The sequence below is a fragment of the Somniosus microcephalus genome, chromosome 1 (genome assembly GCF_052327205.1).
Source record: "Somniosus microcephalus isolate GS21.2 chromosome 1, FLI_Smic_1.0, whole genome shotgun sequence".
Taxonomy (NCBI): domain Eukaryota; kingdom Metazoa; phylum Chordata; class Chondrichthyes; order Squaliformes; family Somniosidae; genus Somniosus; species Somniosus microcephalus.
In genome coordinates this window covers 321,500,268-321,520,974 of record NC_140987.1, presented here as the reverse complement: position 1 = coordinate 321,520,974, position 20,707 = coordinate 321,500,268, and the positions used below count along the sequence as shown (strand labels likewise).

Sequence of the window (20,707 nt, the reverse complement as noted above, 5' to 3'; positions counted from 1 at the left end):
GGCAATTGTTTTGTGGCAAGCTCCTCCCACCCCTCACCCCCCACCCCCCCGCTTGGCCCGATTCCAAACCAGCGGCCAGCCATCTTGGTAAAGGCTGGCTGGGCTCACGGCAAGCTCCTCGCGCTTGCGCTGCACGGCGCACGCGCACCTCCACACAGAGCGCGGCCAGAGGGAAGTGAGCAGGTTAGCGGGGGGGGGGCGGGGCTCGGGAGGGGAGGGGGAGCGGAGAGGGTTACCCCGGCAACCGGGCTCGCCAGCCGCAATCGGCCGTCTCAAGCCGCTCAGGCCCGGTCCCGGAGATCGGGAGGCGGAGAGGGGAGGAGGGTTACCAAGGCAACCGGGCCCAGCCAGCCGCAATCGGCCGTCTCAAGCCGCCTCAGGCCCGGCCTCAGGAGGGTGGGGCTCGGGCTGACCGGGTCGCTGCGCTCGGCATGTCAGTGCGTGGGGCGGCACGGAGCTCAGCGGAGCCATCGCCGGCAGAGGGGAGAGGGTCTGCTGGCTCCCCCCCTCCCTTTCTCCCCCCCCTCCTTCCCCCACCTCCCCCACCCCTCCCCTCCTCTCCCCCTCCCTTTCTCCCCCCTCCTTCCCCCACCTCCCCCACCCCTCCCCTCCTCTCCCCCTCCCCCTCTCCCCCTCCCCCCCCTCCCCCTCTCCTCCTCCCCTCCCTCTCCCCCTCCCCTCCCCCCCTCTCCCCCTCCCCTCCTCCCCCTCCCCCTCCCCTCCTCCCCCTCCCCCACCTCCCCCCCTGCCCTCCCCCGCTCCCCCCTCCCCCCTTCCTCCCCCCTCCTCCTCCTCTTCCCTCCTCCCCTTTCCCCCCCCACACCTTCCCCCCCTTCCCCCCAGTCGCGCTCTCTCGTCCCCCCAGTCGCGCTCTCTCTTCCCCCCAGTCGCTCTCTCTCTTCCCCCCCAGTCGTTCTCTCTCTTCCCCCCAGTTGCTCTCTGTCTTCCCGCCAGTCGCTCTCTGTCTTCCCCCCAGTCGCTCTCTCTCTTCCCCCCGTCACTCTCTCTCTTCCCCCCAGTCGTGCTCTCTCTTCCCCCCAGTCGCGCTCTCTCTTCCCCCTAGTCTCTCTCTCTCTTCCCCCCAGTCTCTCTCTCTCTTCCAACACCAACATGCCCTCAAAAATCCCTTGGCACCGCCGGGCACTTCAGCTAGTTAATGTATATTGTGAATAGCTGGGGTCCAAGGACCGATCCCTGCGGTACCCCACTAGTCACTGCCTGCCACTCGGAAAAAGACCCGTTAATTCCAACTCTCTGCAGGTTGGTGGGGGTGGGGTTGGGGGGGCGTTTAGGGATGGGATCCTTGCCAGAAAATGGTAGATGGCACTCAGACCCGGGTAGGAATGCGGTGGCTCACCCTCGGGAGGGTACAACATTCCTCCTATCAGCCTTGGTTCAGTGGTAGCAGGTCGTGGGTTCAAGTTTCACTCCAGTGGTTTGAGCACAAAATCCAGGCTGACACTCCAGTGCAGTACTGAGGGAGCGCTGCACTGCCGGAGGTGCTGACTTTTGGATGAGACGTTAAACTGAGGCGCTATCTGCTCTGTCAGGTGGATGTATAAAATCCCATGACACTCTTTGAAGAAGAGCCGGGGAGTTATCCCCGGTATCCTGGACACCGACCAAGAAAGAACTTGCATTTCTGTAGCACCCTTCATGACCTCGGGACGTCCCAAAGTGCTTACAGCCAATGAAGTAATTTTGAAGTGTAGTCACTGTTGTAATGTAGGAAATGCGGCAGCCAATTTGTGCACAGCAAGCTCCCACAAACAGCAATGTGACAATGACTGGATAATCTGTTTTAGTGATGTTGGTTGAGGAATATCTATTGGCCAGGACACCGGGGAGAACTCCCCTGCTCTTCTTCAAATAGTGCCTTGGAATCTTTTACACCCACCTGAGAGGGCAGACGGGGCCTTGAAAGGAAAAAGAAAGACTTGCATTTATATAGCGCCTTTCACGACCACTGGATGTCTCAAAGCGCTTTATCGTCAATGAAGTACTGTCACTGTTGTAATGTGGGAAACGCGGCAGCCAATTTGCACACAGCAAGCTCCCATAATGACCAGATAATCTGTTTTTGTTATGTTGGTTGAGGGATAAATATTGGCTAGGAAACCAAGGATATCTCCCCTCCTCTTCTTCATAATAGTGCCATGGGATCTTTTACGTCCACCTGAGAGAGCAGACGGGGCCTCGGTTTAATGTCTCATCCGAAAGACAGCACCTCCGACAGTGCAGCACTCCCTCAGAGTGTCAGCCTAGATTTAGGTGCTCAAGTCCCTTGGGTGGAACTTGAACTTACAACCTTCTGACGCAGAGGTGAGTGTGCTACCCACTGAGCCACAGCTGACATTGGTTTAATGTCTCATCCAAACAACAGCAGTGTATCATTGGACTACCAGGGTGGTAGAAGGTGGACGAGGTGGACCTCAGCCTTTTTCCATCTAGCAATTCCTACGTTAACCACCAGAACAGGGAGATGGGGCCTCAGTTTTATTCCTTGCCTGACAGTGCAGCACTCCCTCAGTAATACACAGATAGGTGCTCGAGTCTCGGAGTACAGCTTGAACCTACCACCTTTAGATTCAGAGAGTGAGAGTCTGCCCAACTGAGCCAAGCTATCACTTGTACTTTACAAGATGAATTACCCTGTGCATATGTTGGAACTGAACAAGAATTTCAGGAAAAGCAATGTGTGAAGAAATAATTTCAAAATATTTTGATTGCAGTTCCTTCATCAGGGAATTCCCGGCGTAAATCCAGGAAACCCCTTCCTCCAACTCCAGTCGAAGAACAGCAACAGGCAAGTGCCCTGGCACCACCACATGTTGCAGCTTCCTCATTATGTGGGGGGGGCGGATGCGCTGGGGAAGGCAGGAGGGGCGGGGGGAATGCGGGGGCGGCGGGAGGGGCGGGGGAGATGCGGGGGGGGGGCACGGGAGGGGCAGGGGGGTATGCGGGAGGGGCTGGGGGAGGCGGGAGGTGCAGGGGGATGCGGGGAGACGGGGGAGGTGGGGGGCGCGGGGGGGGTGGCTGGGGGAGGTGGGGGGTGGCTGGGGGAGGTGGGGGGTGGCTGGGGAGGCGGGGGGATGTGGGGGGCGGGGGAGGTGGGAGGCACGGGAGGGACGGGGATGCAGGGGGCGTGGGAGGGGCGGGGGAATGCCGCGGGGGCGCGCGGGGGGGGCTGTGGAGGTGGGGTGGCGGGGGAGGTGGGGGCGCGGGAGGGGCGGGGGGATGCAGAGGGGCTGTGGGAGGCAGGGGCGCGGGAGGGGCGGGGGGATGCGGGGGGCTGTGGGAGGTGGGAGGGGCGGGGGGATGCTGGGGGGACTGTGGAAGGCGGGGGGGGCGGGGGAGGTGGGGGACACCGGAGGGGCGGGGGGGGTGTAGGGGGACTGTGGGAGGCGGGGATGGCGGGGGGAGCGGGGGATGCGGGGGAGGTGGGGTGGCGGGGGGGGGTGCAGTGGGGGCTGTGGGATGTGGGGGGGCGGGGGATGCGGGGGGGCTGGGGGTGGCAGGGGGCACGGGAAGGGCGGGGGGACGCGGGTGGGATGCGGGGGGGCTGGGGAGGCGTGGGGCGCGGGAGGGGCGGGGGGGATGCAGGGGGTGCGGGGGGCTGGGGGAGGCGTGAGGGGCGGGGGGGGACGCGGGGGGGGATGCTGGGGGAGGCAGGGGGCGCCGGGGTGGGGGGGTGCGGGGCTGAAATGGTACGCTTTATGAAGTGGCCGTGGGGCAACCAACCTGATCTTCGATGCCTGGGGGAGGCCAGGGTGGGTGGGGCTGGGGGGTGGTGGGTGGGGACGGTGGGGTGGGGGCGGGAATCCAGCCCCCACCAGACTTACCGCCTCCCACCAGTGTTCCTGGATCTTCAGTGGGTGATGCCTCCACACTGTAGAAGGACCACTTTTTGTATTTCGAGCCCTGACCCTGCGAGCAGACACAAACCAAGACGGGTATTCGAGCCCAATGTCTTTAATAATCTCTCTTCTCTTCTCTCTTAGGCAGTCCCTCGGAACCGAGGATGACTTGCTTCCACATTAAAATTGAGTTCTCAGGTGACTGATAGAATCATAGAAACATAGAAGATAGGAGCAGGAGTAGGCCATTTGGCCCCTCGAGCCTGCTCCACCATTCAATGCGATCATGGCTGATCATCCAAGTTCAGTACCCGGTCCCTGCTTTCTCCCTATACCCCTTGATCCCTTTAGCCTGAAGAAATATATCCAACTCCTTCTTGAATATATTTAATGAATTGGCCTCTACTGCCTTCTGTGGTAGAGAATTCCACAGGTTCACCACTCTCTGGGTGAAGAAATTCCTCTTCATTTCTGTCCTAAAAGGCCTACCCCTTATCCTTAGACTATGACCCCTGGTTCTGGATTCCCCGACCACTGGGAACATCCTCCCTGCATCTAGTCTGTCTAGTCCTGCCAGAATTTTATAAGTTTCAGTGAGATCCCCCTCTCATTCTTCTAAACTCCAGCGAGTACAAGCCCAATCGACCCACTCTCTCCTCATACGTCATTCCTGCCATCCCAGGTATCAGCCTGGTGAATCTTCTCTGAACTCCTTCCATGGCAAGAATATCCTTCCTCAGATAAGGCGACCAAAACTGCACACAATACTCAAGATGTGGTCTCACCAAGGCCCTGTACAACTGCAGCAAGACATCCTTGTTCTTGTACTCAAACCCTCTCGCTATGAAGGCCAACATACCATTTGCCTTCTTAACTGCCTGCTGCACCTGCATGCTTACCTTCAGCGACTGGTGCACAAGGACACCCAGGTCTCGTTGCACTTCCCCTTCTCCCAATCTATTGCCATTCAGATAATAATCTGCCTTCCTGTTTTGACACCAAACATTTATCCACGTTATATTGCATCTGCCAAGCTTCTGCCCAATCACCCAACCTGTCCAAATCATCCTGTAGTTTCTCGGCATCCTCCTCACAGTACACACGCCCACCCAGCTTTTGGAAATCTGCAAATTTGGAGATATTACATCTAGTTCCAATGAGACTGATGAGTCCAATGCGGGACCTACAGTCTCGGTCACAGGCGGGGCAGACGGTGGTTGAAGGGGCGGGTGGGTGGGGTGCTTGGGTTGATGTGCGCTCCTTCCGCTGTTTGCGCGTGGCTTCTTCTTGCTCCCGGCGAAGAGACTCAAGGTGTTCGGCGCCTTCCCTGATGCTTCTCCTCCACTTTGTGCGGTCTTGGGCCAGGCATTCCCAGGTGTCGGTGGGGATGTTGCACTTTTTCAAGGAGGCTTTGAGGGTGCCCTTGAAGCGTATCCTCTGCCCAGCTTGTGCTCTCTTGCCCTGTCGGAGCTCCGAGTAGAGCGCTTGTTCTGGGAGTCTCGTATCTTGCATCGGCCATCAGAGCTGATCGAGCGTGGTCAAAGCTTCGATGCTGGGGATGTTGGCCTGAGCAAGAACACTGACGTTGGTGTGCCTATCCTGCTAATGGGTTTGCAGGATCTTAATTATAATAATAATCAATAACAGTGATACATTGGATGGAACAGCTCATCACCTCCCATCTCTCCCTCTCTTCCCACAAAGTAACGTTCGGACCTAGTCTCATGTACCCTAACTCCCCCTCCCCCTCTGCAGGAGTGGGGCGGAGCTATAATCCCCCTCCCCAGGAGTGGGCGGAGCTATAAGCCACTCCCCAGGAGTGGGCGGAGCTATAATCCCCCTCCCTGGGAGTGGGCGGGGCTGTAATCCCACCTCCCAGGAGTGGGCGGGGCTATAATCCCCTCCCCAGGGGTGGGCGGGGCTATAAACCCCTCCCCAGGAGTGGGCGGGGCTATAAACCGCTCCCCAGGAGTGGGCGGAGCTATAATCCCCCTCCCCAGGAGTGGGCGGAGCTATAATCCCCCTCCCCAGGAGTGGGCGGAGATATAATCCCCCTCCCCAGGAGTGGGCGGAGCTATAATCCCCCTCCACAGGAGTGGGCGGAGCTATAACCCCCCTCCACAGGAGTGGTCGGGGCTATAATTCCCCTCCACAGGAGTGGGCAAGGCTTTAATCCCTCTCCTCAGGAGTGGGCGGAGCTATAATCCCCCTCCCCAGGAGTGGGCGGAGCTATAATCTCCCTCCCCAGGAGTGGGCAGGGCTATAATCCCCCTCCCCAGGAGTGGGCAGAGCTATAATCCCCCTCCCCAGGAGTGGGCGGAGCTATTATCCCCCTCCCCAGGAGTGGGTGGGGCTATAATCTCCCTCCCCTGGGGTGGGCGGAGCTATAACCCCCTCCCCAGGAGTGGGCAGGGCTATAATCCCCCTCCAGCGGAGTGGGTGGAGCGATAACCCCCCACCCCAGGAGTGGGCGTGGCTATAATCCCCCTCCCGAAGAGTGGGCGGAGCTATAATCCCCCTCCCCAAGAGTGTGCGGAGTTTTAATCCCCCTCCCTAGGACAGGGCAGAGCTATAATCCCCCTCCCCCGGAGTGGGCGGGGCTATAATCCCCCACCCCAGAAGTGGGCGGGGCTATAATCCCCCTCCCCAGGAGTGGGCGGAGCTATAATCCCCTCCCCAGGAGTGGGCGTGACTATAATCCCCTCCCCAGGAGTGGGCGGAGCTATAATCCACCTCCCAAGGAGTGGGCGGAGCTATAATCCACCTCCCAAGGAGTGGGCGGAGCTATAATCCACCTCCCCAGGAGTGGGCGGAGCTATAATCCACCTCCCCAGGAGTGGGCGGAGCTATAATCCCACTCCCCTGGAGTGGGCGGAGCTATAATCCACCTCCCAAGGAGTGGGCGGAGCTATAATCCACCTCCCCAGGAGTGGGCGGAGCTATAATCCCCCTCCCCTGGAGTGGGTGGAGCTATAATCCCCCTCCCCAGGAGTGGGCGGGGCTACAATCCCCCTCCCCGGGAGTGGGCGGAGCTATAATCCCCCTCCCCAGGAGTGGTGGAGCTATAACCCCCTCCCCAGGAGTGGGTGGAGCTATAATCCCCCTCCCCAGGAGTGGGTGGAGCTATAATCCCCCTCCCCAGGAGTGGGTGGCGCTATAATCCCCCTCCCCAGGAGTGGGTGGAGCTATAACCCCCTCCCCAGGAGTGGGTGGAGCTATAATCCCCCTCCAAAGGAGTGGGTGGAGCTATAATCCCCCTCCCCAGGAGTGGGTGGAGCTATAATCCCCCTCCAAAGGAGTGGGTGGAGCTATAATCCCCCTCCCCAGGAGTGGGTGGAGCTATAATCCACCTCCCAAGGAGTGGGCGGAGCTATAATCCCCTCCCCAGGAGTGGGCGGAGCTATAATCCCCCCTCCCCTGGAGTGGGTGGAGCTATAATCCCCCTCCCCAGGAGTGGGCGGGGCTACAATCCCCCTCCCCGGGAGTGGGTGGAGCTATAATCCCCTCCCCAGGAGTGGGCGGAGCTATAATCCCCCTCCCCAGGAGTGGGTGGAGCTATAATCCACCTCCCAAGGAGTGGGCGGAGCTATAATCCCCCTCCCCTGGAGTGGGTGGAGCTATAATCCCCCTCCCCTGGAGTGGGTGGAGCTACAATCCCCCTCCCCGGGAGTGGGCGGAGCTATAATCTACCTCCCAAGGAGTGGGCGGAGCTATAATCCCCCTCCCCAGGAGTGGGCGGAGCTATAATCCACCTCCCAAGGAGTGGGCGGAGCTATAATCCACCTCCCAAGGAGTGGGCGGAGCTATAATCCCCTCCCCAGGAGTGGGCGGAGCTATAATCCACCTCCCCAGGAGTGGGCGGAGCTATAATCCACCTCCCCAGGAGTGGGCGGAGCTATAATCCACCTCCCCAGGAGTGGGCTCTCTCAATCCACCTCCCAAGGAGTGGGCGGAGCTATAATCCACCTCCCCAGGAGTGGGCGGAGCTATAATCCACCTCCCAAGGAGTGGGCGGAGCTATAATCCACCTCCCCAGGAGTGGGCGGAGCTATAATCCACCTCCCAAGAAGTGGGCGGAGCTATAATCCCCTCCCCAGGAGTGGGCGGAGCTATAATCCCCCTCCCCTGGAGTGGGTGGAGCTATAATCCACCTCCCCAGGAGTGGGTGGAGCTATAATCCCCCTCCCCAGGAGTGGGCGGAGCTATAATCCACCTCCCCAGGAGTGGGTGGAGCTATAATCCCCTCCCCAGGAGTGGGCGGAGCTATAATCCACCTCCCCAGGAGTGGGCGGAGCTATAATCCCCTCCCCAGGAGTGGGCGGAGCTATAATCCACCTCCCCAGGAGTGGGCGGAGCTATAATCCACCTCCCCAGGAGTGGGCGGAGCTATAATCCACCTCCCCAGGAGTGGGCGGAGCTATAATCCCCTCCCCAGGAGTGGGCGGAGCTATAATCCACCTCCCCAGGAGTGGGCGGAGCTATAATCCACCTCCCCAGGAGTGGGCGAAGCTATAATCCACCTCCCAAGGAGTGGGCGGAGCTATAATCCCCCTCCCAGGAGTGGGTGGAGCTATAATCCCCCTCCCCAGGAGTGGGCGGAGCTATAATCCACCTCCCAAGGAGTGGGTGGAGCTATAATCCACCTCCCAAGGAGTGGGCGGAGCTATAATCCCCTCCCCAGGAGTGGGCGAAGCTATAATCCCCTCCCCAGGAGTGGGCGAAGCTATAATCCCCTCCCCAGGAGTGGGTGGAGCTATAATCCACCTCCCCAGGAGTGGGTGGAGCTATAATCCCCTCCCCAGGAGTGGGTGGAGCTATAATCCCCTCCCCAGGAGTGGGTGGAGCTATAATCCACCTCCCAAGGAGTGGGCGGAGCTATAATCCCCTCCCCAGGAGTGGGCGAAGCTATAATCCCCCTCCCCAGGAGTGGGCAGGGCTATAATCCCCTCCCCAGGAGTGGGTGGAGCTATAATCCACCTCCCCAGGAGTGGGTGGAGCTATAATCCACCTCCCAAGGAGTGGGCGGAGCTATAATCCACCTCCCCAGGAGTGGGCGGAGCTATAATCCACCTCCCCAGGAGTGGGCGGAGCTATAATCCACCTCCCCAGGAGTGGGCGGAGCTATAATCCCCCTCCCAAGGAGTGGGCGGAGCTATAATCCCCCTCCCCAGGAGTGGGTGGAGCTATAATCCACCTCCCAAGGAGTGGGCGAAGCTATAATCCACCTCCCAAGGAGTGGGCGGAGCTATAATCCACCTCCCAAGGAGTGGGCGGGGCTATAATCCCCCTCCCCAGGAGTGGGTGGAGCTATAATCCACCTCCCAAGGAGTGGGCGGAGCTATAATCCACCTCCCAAGGAGTGGGCGGGGCTATAATCCACCTCCCCAGGAGTGGGCGGAGCTATAATCCACCTCCCAAGGAGTGGGTGGAGCTATAATCCACCTCCCAAGGAGTGGGCGGAGCTATAATCCACCTCCCAAGGAGTGGGCGAAGCTATAATCCACCTCCCAAGGAGTGGGCGGAGCTATAATCCACCTCCCAAGGAGTGGGCGGAGCTATAATCCACCTCCCAAGGAGTGGGCGGAGCTATAATCCACCTCCCCAGGAGTGGGCGGATCTATAATCCCCCTCCCCAGGAGTGGGCGAAGCTATAATCCACCTCCCAAGGAGTGGGTGGAGCTATAATCCACCTCCCAAGGAGTGGGCGGGGCTACAATCCCCCTCCCCAGGAGTGGGCGGAGCTATAATCCACCTCCCAAGGAGTGGGCGGAGCTATAATCCCCTCCCCAGGAGTGGGTGGAGCTATAATCCACCTCCCAAGGAGTGGGCGGAGCTATAATCCACCTCCCCAGGAGTGGGCGGAGCTATAATCCCCCTCCCCAGGAGTGGGCGAAGCTATAATCCACCTCCCAAGGAGTGGGTGGAGCTATAATCCACCTCCCCAGGAGTGGGCGGGGCTACAATCCCCCTCCCCAGGAGTGGGCGGAGCTATAATCCACCTCCCAAGGAGTGGGCGGAGCTATAATCCCCTCCCCAGGAGTGGGCGAAGCTATAATCCACCTCCCAAGGAGTGGGTGGAGCTGTAATCCCCTCCCCAGGAGTGGGCGGAGCTATAATCCCCCTCCCCTGGAGTGGGCGGAGCTATAATCCCCCTCCCCAGGAGTGGGCGGAGCTATAATCCACCTCCCAAGGAGTGGGCGAAGCTATAATCCACCTCCCAAGGAGTGGGCGAAGCTATAATCCACCTCCCAAGGAGTGGGCGGAGCTATAATCCACCTCCCAAGGAGTGGGCGGAGCTATAATCCACCTCCCCAGGAGTGGGCGGAGCTATAATCCCCTCCCCAGGAGTGGGCGGAGCTATAATCCACCTCCCCAGGAGTGGGCGGAGCTATAATCCACCTCCCCAGGAGTGGGCGGAGCTATAATCCACCTCCCCAGGAGTGGGCGAAGCTATAATCCACCTCCCAAGGAGTGGGCGGAGCTATAATCCACCTCCCCAGGAGTGGGCGGAGCTATAATCCACCTCCCAAGGAGTGGGCGGAGCTATAATCCACCTCCCCAGGAGTGGGCGGAGCTATAATCCCCTCCCCAGGAGTGGGCGGAGCTATAATCCACCTCCCAAGGAGTGGGCGGAGCTATAATCCCCCTCCCCAGGAGTGGGCGGAGCTATAATCCACCTCCCAAGGAGTGGGCGGAGCTATAATCCACCTCCCAAGGAGTGGGTGGAGCTATAATCCACCTCCCCAGGAGTGGGCGGGGCTACAATCCCCCTCCCCAGGAGTGGGCGGAGCTATAATCCACCTCCCCAGGAGTGGGCGGGGCTACAATCCCCCTCCCCAGGAGTGGGCGGAGCTATAATCCACCTCCCAAGGAGTGGGCGGAGCTACAATCCCCCTCCCCAGGAGTGGGCGGGGCTACAATCCCCCTCCCCAGGAGTGGGCGGGGCTACAATCCCCCTCCCCAGGAGTGGGCGGAGCTATAATCCCCTCCCCAGGAGTGGGCGAAGCTATAATCCACCTCCCAAGGAGTGGGTGGAGCTATAATCCCCCTCCCCAGGAGTGGGCGGAGCTATAATCCCCCTCCCCAGAAGTGGGCGGAGCTATAATCCACCTCCCCAGGAGTGGGCGAAGCTATAATCCACCTCCCAAGGAGTGGGCGGAGCTATAATCCACCTCCCAAGGATTGGGCGGAGCTATAATCCACCTCCCCAGGAGTGGGTGGAGCTATAATCCACCTCCCAAGGAGTGGGTGGAGCTATAATCCCCCTCCCCAGAAGTGGGTGGAGCTATAATCCACCTCCCAAGGAGTGGGCGGAGCTATAATCCACCTCCCCAGGAGTGGGTGGAGCTATAATCCACCTCCCAAGGAGTGGGCGGAGCTATAATCCACCTCCCCAGGAGTGGGTGGAGCTATAATCCACCTCCCAAGGAGTGGGCGGAGCTATAATCCCCCTCCCCAGAAGTGGGCGGAGCTATAATCCACCTCCCCAGGAGTGGGCGGAGCTATAATCCACCTCCCAAGGAGTGGGCGAAGCTATAATCCACCTCCCAAGGAGTGGGCGGAGCTATAATCCACCTCCCAAGGAGTGGGCGGAGCTATAATCCACCTCCCCAGGAGTGGGTGGAGCTATAATCCACCTCCCAAGGAGTGGGTGGAGCTATAATCCCCCTCCCCAGAAGTGGGCGGAGCTATAATCCACCTCCCCAGGAGTGGGCGGAGCTATAATCCACCTCCCAAGGAGTGGGCGGAGCTATAATCCCCCTCCCCAGGAGTGGGCGGAGCTATAATCCCCCTCCCCAGGAGTGGGCGGAGCTATAATCCACCTCCCAAGGAGTGGGCGGAGCTATAATCCACCTCCCAAGGAGTGGGCGGGGCTACAATCCCCCTCCCCAGGAGTGGGCGGAGCTATAATCCACCTCCCAAGGAGTGGGCGGAGCTATAATCCACCTCCCCAGGAGTGGGTGGAGCTATAATCCACCTCCCAAGGAGTGGGTGGAGCTATAATCCCCCTCCCCAGAAGTGGGCGGAGCTATAATCCACCTCCCCAGGAGTGGGCGGAGCTATAATCCACCTCCCAAGGAGTGGGCGGAGCTATAATCCCCCTCCCCAGGAGTGGGCGGAGCTATAATCCCCCTCCCCAGGAGTGGGCGGAGCTATAATCCACCTCCCAAGGAGTGGGTGGAGCTATAATCCACCTCCCAAGGAGTGGGCGGAGCTATAATCCCCCTCCCCAGGAGTGGGCGGAGCTATAATCCACCTCCCAAGGAGTGGGTGGAGCTATAATCCACCTCCCAAGGAGTGGGTGGAGCTATAATCCACCTCCCAAGGAGTGGGTGGAGCTATAATCCACCTCCCAAGGAGTGGGTGGAGCTATAATCCACCTCCCCAGGAGTGGGCGGAGCTATAATCCCCCTCCCCAGAAGTGGGCGTGAGACTATAAACTAGTTAATAGTTCTTTACTAATAAGTTATTGACAGTTAATGGTTGTTAGTGAACTAGTTGCTGTTAACTAGGTGTTGGTAATTTGTTGAAGGCTCTTTACTAGCTATAGTGGTAATTAGTTAATCATTGTTAACTAACTAGTTATTGGTAATTTGTTAGTGGTTGTTTACTAACTAGTTAATAGTAATTAGCCAATGGTTGTTTACTAACTAGCTAATGGTTCTTTACTAACTAGTTGATGTTAATTTGTTAATGGTTGTTAAGTAACTAGTTAATGGTAATTTGGTAATGGTTATTCTGTTTCTATTCAACCAGATGAAATGGGCCCCACCTCCCCAGCCTAGCTCAGTAACTAAGAAGGTGGTGGTTGCCCTGTACAATTACGAGGTGATGAATCCCGATGATCTGCCACTTCAGAAAGATGAAGAATACTTTGTGTTAGACGACCTGGATCAGCACTGGTGGAAGGCTAGAGACGTTCGCGGGTAAATCTGGGATTATGGGCTTAGTGTCAGCAAGCATTGTGTCTGTGTGCAGCCCCAACTCCTGGAAGGTGTAATCTCTACAGGAGGGGAACAGGCGCTGGAGGACTGGAAAATCCACATGGGCCGGACCCTCAGCACCTGGGCCAAAGTGGAGCCATGTGTGACTGACTTTCTGTGTAGACCAGGGCTGCACTGGGAGCACCATTCTCCCTACTGGAGTGAGTCTGAGGACCACAAGAGATGGAGCTCTTAAAGAAAATTTTTAGCTTTTATTTATTCGCCTGCTGTTTTACATTTTTTAGTGCTGGCTTTTGGTTTTATCTCAAACTTTTACTGGGAGAATTAAATTTCTTAGAAACATAGAAAAATAGGAGCAGGAGTAGGCCATTCGGCCCTTCAAACCTGCTCCGCCTACCCCGTATCCTGTGACTCCTTGTTCTAGACCCCCAGCCAGGGGAAACATCCTCCGTGCATCCAGTCTGTCCAGGCCTGTCAGAATTTTATACGTTTCAATGAGATTCCCTCTCATTCTTCTAAACGCTAGTGAATACAGGCCTAGTTGACCCAATCTCTCCTCATACGACAGTCCTGCCATCCCAGGAATCAGTCTGGTGAACCTTCACTGCACTCCCTCTGTGGCAAGTATATCCCATCTTAGATAAGGAGACCAAAACTGCACACAGTACTCCAGGTGTGGTCTCACCAAGGCCCTGTACAACTGTAGTAAGACATCCTTGTTCCTGTACTCAAATCCTCCTGCAATGAAGGCCAACATACCATTTGCCTTCCTAACTGCTTGCTGCACCTGCATGTTTGCTTTCAGTGACTGGTGTACAAGGACACCCAGGTCCCTTTGTAGGTCAGTATTTCCCAATCTAGCACCATTTAAATAATACTCTACCTTTCTGTTTTTCCTACCGAAGTGGATAACTTCACATTTATCCACGTTATACTGCATCTGCCATGTATTTGCCCACTCACTCAACTTGTCTAAATCACTTTGAAGCCTCTTTGCATCCTCCTCACAACTCACAATCCCACCTAATTTTGTGTCATCAACAAACTTGGAAATATTACATTTGGTTCCCTCACGCAAATCATTGATATATATTGTGAATAGCTGAGGCCCAAGCACTGATCCCTACGCTACCCCACTAGTCACCGCCTGGCATCCCGAAAAAGACCCATTTATTCCTACTCTCTGTTTGCTGTCTGTTAACCAATTTTCAATCCATGCCAGTATATTACCTCCAATCCCATGTGCTTTAATATTGCACACTAACCTCTTATGTGGGACTTTATCAAAGGCCTTCTGAAAATCCAAATACACCACATCCACTGGTTCTCCCTTATCTATTCTACCCGTTACATCCTCAAAAAACTCCAGTAGGTTTCTCAAACACGATTTCCCTTTCATAAATCCATGTTGACTTTGTCTAATCACGTTGATATTTTCTAAGTGTCCTATTATCACATCCTTTATAATAGACTCTAGCATTCTCCCTACTACTGATGTTAGGCTAACTGGTCTGTAGTTCCCGGTTTTCTCTCACCCTCCTTTTTTAAATAGTGGGGTTACATTTGCCACCCTCCAATCTGTAGGAACTGTTCCATAATCTATAGAATTTTGGAAGATGATAACCAATGCATCCACTATTTCCATGACTACCTCTTTTAGTACTCTGGGATGCAGATTATCAGGCCCTGGGGATTTATCAGCTTTCAGTCCCATTAATTTCTCCAGCACTATTTTTTTACTAATACTAATTTCCTTTAATTCCTCCTTCTCACTAGACCCTTGGTTCCCTCGCATTTCTGGGAAGTTATTTGTGTCCTTTTCCGTGAAGACAGAACCAAAGTATTTCCCCATTATAAAATCTCCCATTTCTGACTGTAAGGGACCTACATTTGTTTTCACTAATCTTTTTCTTTTTACATACTTGTAGAAGCTTTTACAGTCCACTTTTATGTTCCTTGAAAGTTTACTCTCATACTCTATTTTTCCCCTCTTAATCAATCTCTTGGTCCTTTTTTGTGGAATTCACCCTCCATAATATTATTGCTAATTTGGTTTGGCCAGTCTATATGTAGGTTATAGTTACCCATGATTACTGTAGTACCCTTGTTACATGCATCTCTAATTTCCTGTTTGATGCCATCCCCTACATTACCACTACTGTTTGGAGGCCTATAGACAACTCCCACCAACGTTTTCTGCCCTTTGGTGCTTCTTAGCTCCACCCAGACTGATTCTACATCTTGATTTTCTGAGCCAATAACCTTTCTCACTATTGCTCTGATTTCATCCTTTACTAACAACGCCACCCCACCTCCTTTTCCTTTTTGTCTGTCCTTCCTAAATATCGAATATCCTGGATATTCAGCTCCCAGCCTTGGTCACCCTGAAGCCATGTCTCCGTAACTGCAATTATATCGTATCCGTTTACATCTATTTGCGCTGTTAATTTGTCTACCTTAATATTAATGCTTTGTGCATTCAGATACAGTGCCTTTAGATTTTTCTTTTTAACATTTTTAGACATCTTAACATTTTTTTGTACAATGGCCCTATTTATCTTATTACCATTTTTTCTTACCCAGACCCTATTTGTTTGTGCACTCTTTTGTTTGTACGCTCGGTCCCTTCCTGACACAATCTGGTTATCCTTACCCCAATCACTTTCCTGCACTGCTTCCTTGTCTTTTCTCTTTAGCATTCTAAATTTCTCTCCACCGGGACCGCAACCCACCCCCCTCCCCCCTTATTTAGTTTAAAGCCCTATCTACCTCCCTAGTTATTCGATTCGCTAGAACTCTGGTCCCAGCATGGTTCAGGTGTAGTCCGTCCCAACAGAACAGCTCTCTATTTCCCCAGTACAGGTGCCAATGCCCCACGAATCGAAACCCACTTCTCGCACACCAAACTTTGAGCCACACATTCATCTCCCTGATCCTATTGACCATATGCCAATTTGCTCGTGGCTCAGGTAATAATCCAGAGATTATTACCTTTGTGGTTCTGCTTTTTAATTTAGTCCCTAGCTGCTCAAACTCTCTCAGCAGAACCTCTTTCTTTGTCCTACCTATGTTGTTGGTACCTACGTGGACCACGACAACTGGATCCTCCCCCTCCCACTCCAAGTTCTTCTCCAGCCCGGAGGAGATGTCCTTTACCCTGGCACCGGGTAGGCAACACAGCCTTCGGGACTCACGCTCTTGGCTGCAGAGAACAGTGTCTACCCCCCTAAATATAGTGTCCCCTACCACTACTACATTTCTTTTTGCTCCCCCCTCTTGATTGGCTCCCTGTACCATGGTGCTGTGGTCAGTTTGCTCATCCTCCCTGCAGTCCCTGCTCTCATCCACACAGAGAGTAAGAACCTCGTAACTGTTGGACAAGAGCAAGGGCTGAGTCTCCTCCACCACTACCCCCTGGTTCCCCATTCCTGCCTCGCTCGCAGTGACACCCACCTGTCCCTGACCACGGACCAAATTTGAATTAATTAATCTAAGGGGTATGACTGCCTCCTGGAACACAGTGTCCAGGTAACTCTCCCCCTCTCTGATGTGTCGCAGTGTTTGAAGCTCAGACTCCAGCTCATCAACATGGAGCCAAAGTCCCTCGAGTGACCAACACTTTCTGCAAATGTGGTCGCCGTGGACCTCAATGGTGTCCACCAGCTCCCACATGTTGCAGCAGTAACACATCGCCTGCCCTGCCATCTCTAATGTATTTAATTAGTTAAGTGTTTAAATTTTAAACGTTTAGGCCTAGAAATTCAGTTGTTTGCGCCAGCCGCTAGCGCCTTAGGAGGAGGAGAAGTGGGGTGCTAAGCGGCTAGCGCCCGGGCGCAGCGCGATCTGCGCCTCTCGCGAACTTCAGTTAAGATTTAGCGGCGGCGCAAAACCTTTGCGCGCGCTCAGCTGCGCGCGCAGATCCTGACGTCATTTCATGGTGCAACGCCCTTTGTGCGCCCCGAACCGGAAATTCAGTGGCGCCGGCCTATTGTGCGCCTGGTGCCCCTAGCGACTGGTAGAGGGGAACGGTTCCCAGTCGCTGCGGGGCGCGGGGGGCGCTAATTAAAGGGGACTCCTCCTGCAGTATAAATGGCAGCCATTTTGCACCACTCCTTCTTTGTGAGAGACGGATCTTTGGCGAGAGACAAAGGTAGAGAGCTTTCTGGTTTGGCTCAACACTCGCACAGGTACTTGTGGCTTCAGGCCACAGCTTTGCACTTGTCTTTAACTTCAGTGTCATAGCATTGATTGGAAACATATAATGGGGGCTGCAATGGGTGGAAACGTTGGGCTTCTCCATTGCATTCAAAGGGCTCAGAGACGCCGTCAGAGAGTGCCAGTCATGGCCAGACGGAGAAGGGGCAACAGGTGTCGGCAAAGGAGGCCTTACCCACCCAGGGTATACCGCCAGCAGTTCTCATATCTGAACATGTCTGAGGAGCAGTGTGTTCGGAGGCTGCGATTCAGAAGGACGGTGGTCACTGAGATCTGCCACCTGCTTGGCGGTGATCTGCAGCCACAGCTGAGGAGCAGGACGTCTCTGTCGGTGGCAGTGAAGGTGACGGTGGCTCTCAACTTCTATGCCACCGGCTCCTTCCAATCTGCTACTGGGGACATTTCCAACATCTCCCAGTTTGCGGTACATTGCTGCATCCGCCAGGTGACCAATGCCCTTTTCAGAAGGAGACGTCAGTTCATCTCCTTCCCCATGACCGTTGACAAGCAGCAAGAGCGTGCAATGGGCTTTGCAGCATTAGCGGGCTTCCCCATGGTGCAGGGCACCATTGACTGCACGCATGTGGCTTTGCGGGCACCTCTAGAGAATGCCGAGGATTAACGCAACCGGAAGGGCTACCATTTGCTCAACGTGCAGTTGGTGTGTGACCACAGGCAGCTCCTCCTAGCTGTCAATGCCCGCTTTCCAGGCAGCAGCCACGATGCCTTCATCCTGCGCCAGACTTCTGTGGCAGACATGTTCGAGGCCCAGCCTCACCCACGAGGATGGCTTCTCGGGGACAAAGGCTATCCTTTGTGCACCTGGCTGATGACCCCGCTCCGTGCGCCCAACACCCCTGCTGAAGAGGGATACAATGACAGCCATCAAGCAACCAGGAACATCATTGAGCAAACAATCGGTGTGCTGAAGCAACGGTTCCGCTGTCTGGATCGTTCCGGGGGAGCCCAACAGTACTCGCCTGAGCGAGTCTCCCATTTCGTTGTCGTGTGCTGCATGCTGCACAACCTGGCTATCCGCAGGACTCAGCCACTGCCAGCAGACATTGGAGGACCACCAGAGGAGGAGGAGGAGGAGGAGGACCAGCACAGGAGGGAGGCAGAAAGTGCAAGGGCCGCCCGTCGGCGGCTTATTGCAAGTCGGTTCTAGGCCCCCTCTCAGGGAATGGCTTGTGCCAATGGCAGAAGATGAATGTAGCCGCTCCACAAGCCCTCAGCCGAGCAGGGCAACCAGGACTTCCAAAAGAAAGCATGGACAGTGCGATTTAAGAACATTTTTTACTGTGATACCTCTGTGCCCTTCCCACATGACAAACTAATGGCGAGAAACCCCCCCCCCAAAACACAAATACACCAGTCTCGGCCTTTACAAGTAAAACAAATATTCCAGTCTCGGCCTTTACAAGTAAAACAAATATACCAGTCTCGGCCTTTAAATATGAAACAAATACACCAGTCTCACAGAATCACAGAAACCCCACAGTGCAGATAGAGGCCATTTCGGCCCATCGAGCCTGCACCGACACATATCCCACCCGATCCCCGTAACCCCTACACCAACACATATCCCACCCTATCCCCGTAACCCCACGTATTTAATCCCCCTAACACTAAGGGTCAATTTATCATAGCCAATCAACCTAAGCCGCACACACCAGTCTCGGCCTTTACAAGTAAAACAAATATACCAGTCTCGGCCTTTATATATGAAACAAATACACCAGTCTCGGCCTTTAAATATGAAACAAATACAGCAGTCTCGGCCTTTATATATGAAACAAATACACCAGTCTCGGCCTTTATATATGAAACAAATACAGCACTCTCGGCCTTTATATATGAAACAAATACACCAGTCTCGGCCTTTAAATATGAAACAAATACAGCAGTCTCGGCCTTTATATATGAAACAAATACACCAGTCTCGGCTTTTATAAGTAAAACAAAACATTTGGCCACACCTTCTACTTTTTCCCCTGCGAGGGTGATCCGTTTCGCTTCCGTGACTGGCCCCTACCCGCCCTGCAGCTCCTCCTCAATGGGACCCCAGTGGCTGCAGCAAGGCTGGGGGAAGGCTGCTGAGGGTCAGATGATGAGACGGCAGATGCCCTTGGGGGTCGGCCTGGACCAGTTCTGGGACTGGAGGGGCCGGCTGCTGACTGCTCCAACTCTGCTTGGGCGGCAGCAGTCTGTCCAACAGTTGGTGGCAGCTGCAATGGAGGAGTGACAGTGTTGGCTGCAGGAATGCTGCCAACCTGACAGATCACAGGCACTCCCTGGTCGGCTGATACATTGGCACGCGCACGGGCCAGCACTGCAGCATGCGCAGCAATCTGCTGAGGCACAGACTGCTGGGCTGCTGCGGCACAGCGAGTGCCCCGGCGATGCCTGGCCGATCCAGCGAGTGTGGCAGCAGTTAGTGCCCGTGTGGCCCTGGTCTGTGTCTGCAAGACAGCAGCCAGTGAATGCACGGCACGACTGAGCACTTGGCTAGAAGCCGCCTGTGAAGCAGCGAAGTCCTGCTGACTCCTAGCCTGTGCTGCCGCGATGTCCTGCAGACTCCTGGCCTGTGCTGCACTGAATTGTTGCAGACTCCTGGCCTGTGCTGCCCCGAATTCCTGCACACTCCTTGCCAGTGACTCTATGGAGTCAGGCATCCTCGCCACTGCAGCCATGAGCTCAGTGTGCCTGCGCTCAGCCTGGGCGCCCATTTCCGCTAGGAGCCGCACCTCCTCTGTGCTCACCGTAGCAGGACTGGAGGCCGCACTCACCCTCCGGGGAGAAGGCGCCGAGCTTCCCCACCCCTCCCGCGTTGCTGCAGCCCGCTGGTCGCCGGAGCTTCACTATCCTCCGACCCTTCCCCCCTGCTCCCCTCCAGGGAAGACGTGTCACCATCATGGCCATGGGCTGCCTCGGCTGAGGGTGTCCCTGATGGGCTGGCTTCCTCTTCCTCCTCCTCTATGTCTGACTCGGACACAGTGCCAGCTTGAGGGGCCGCCTCCTCATCTGGCGAGTCACCATCTGAAAGCAGGGAGGCACAAGAGTTGCTTTAGAGTGAGGACAGGGCGGCAGCGAGGGAGGCATGAGTGCTACTGTGCACTGCATTGGTTCGATAGTGGCAAAGGATGCTGGTGTGAGGCGCAAGTGGAAAGGGAGAGGTCAAAAAGGTGATGACCTTACCATTGGTGCCCAGAACAGGGTCAGCATCTCCAGTGGTGACGGGGCCACTCAGCCGGCCTGCCATGATCCGCTCCACTCGCTGCTCGAGGTCGCTCAGCTGTTTCAGGTCAGGACGGCCTCCCCCGGTCTGTCGCTGCTGTCTTCTGTTATGCGCCAGCTTGGCCTGCAAGAGAAAGGACCGCCTCTAAGTACAGTGTCAAGCCCTGATCTTGCCCGCACTGCCTCCCATGTTCGATTAGCCCTGACAATGTCAAGCCCTGATCTTGCCCGCACTGCCTCCCATGGTCGAATAGCCCTGACAGTGTCTAAAGTCCTGATTGCGCAAGTGCTTTTCATGACAGTTCCATAGCTGCTGGATGAGGGCTGGCCATTAGGGCTTTCAGACCTGTTTGGCCATAAATGAGGTGCACATGCAGGGATGAGGAGGATACTGGAAAGGGTACTCACCCTGACAACCCGAGTGAGGTCGTTGAATTTTTTCCGGCACTGGGT

At 55.8% G+C, this 20,707-nt stretch overlaps 1 protein-coding gene across 1 annotated transcript in view; it reads left to right on the top strand.

Annotated features, from left to right (window-relative positions):
- Positions 1-20,707, top strand: part of btk (Bruton agammaglobulinemia tyrosine kinase) — a 407,843-nt gene that overhangs the window by 122,517 nt on the left and 264,619 nt on the right. The window contains exons 5-6 of the mRNA XM_085987158.1: positions 2,722-2,806; positions 12,615-12,784. Coding sequence (XP_085843284.1) covers positions 2,722-2,806; positions 12,615-12,784 — 255 coding nt within the window. The remainder of the gene's footprint in view (positions 1-2,721; positions 2,807-12,614; positions 12,785-20,707) is intronic.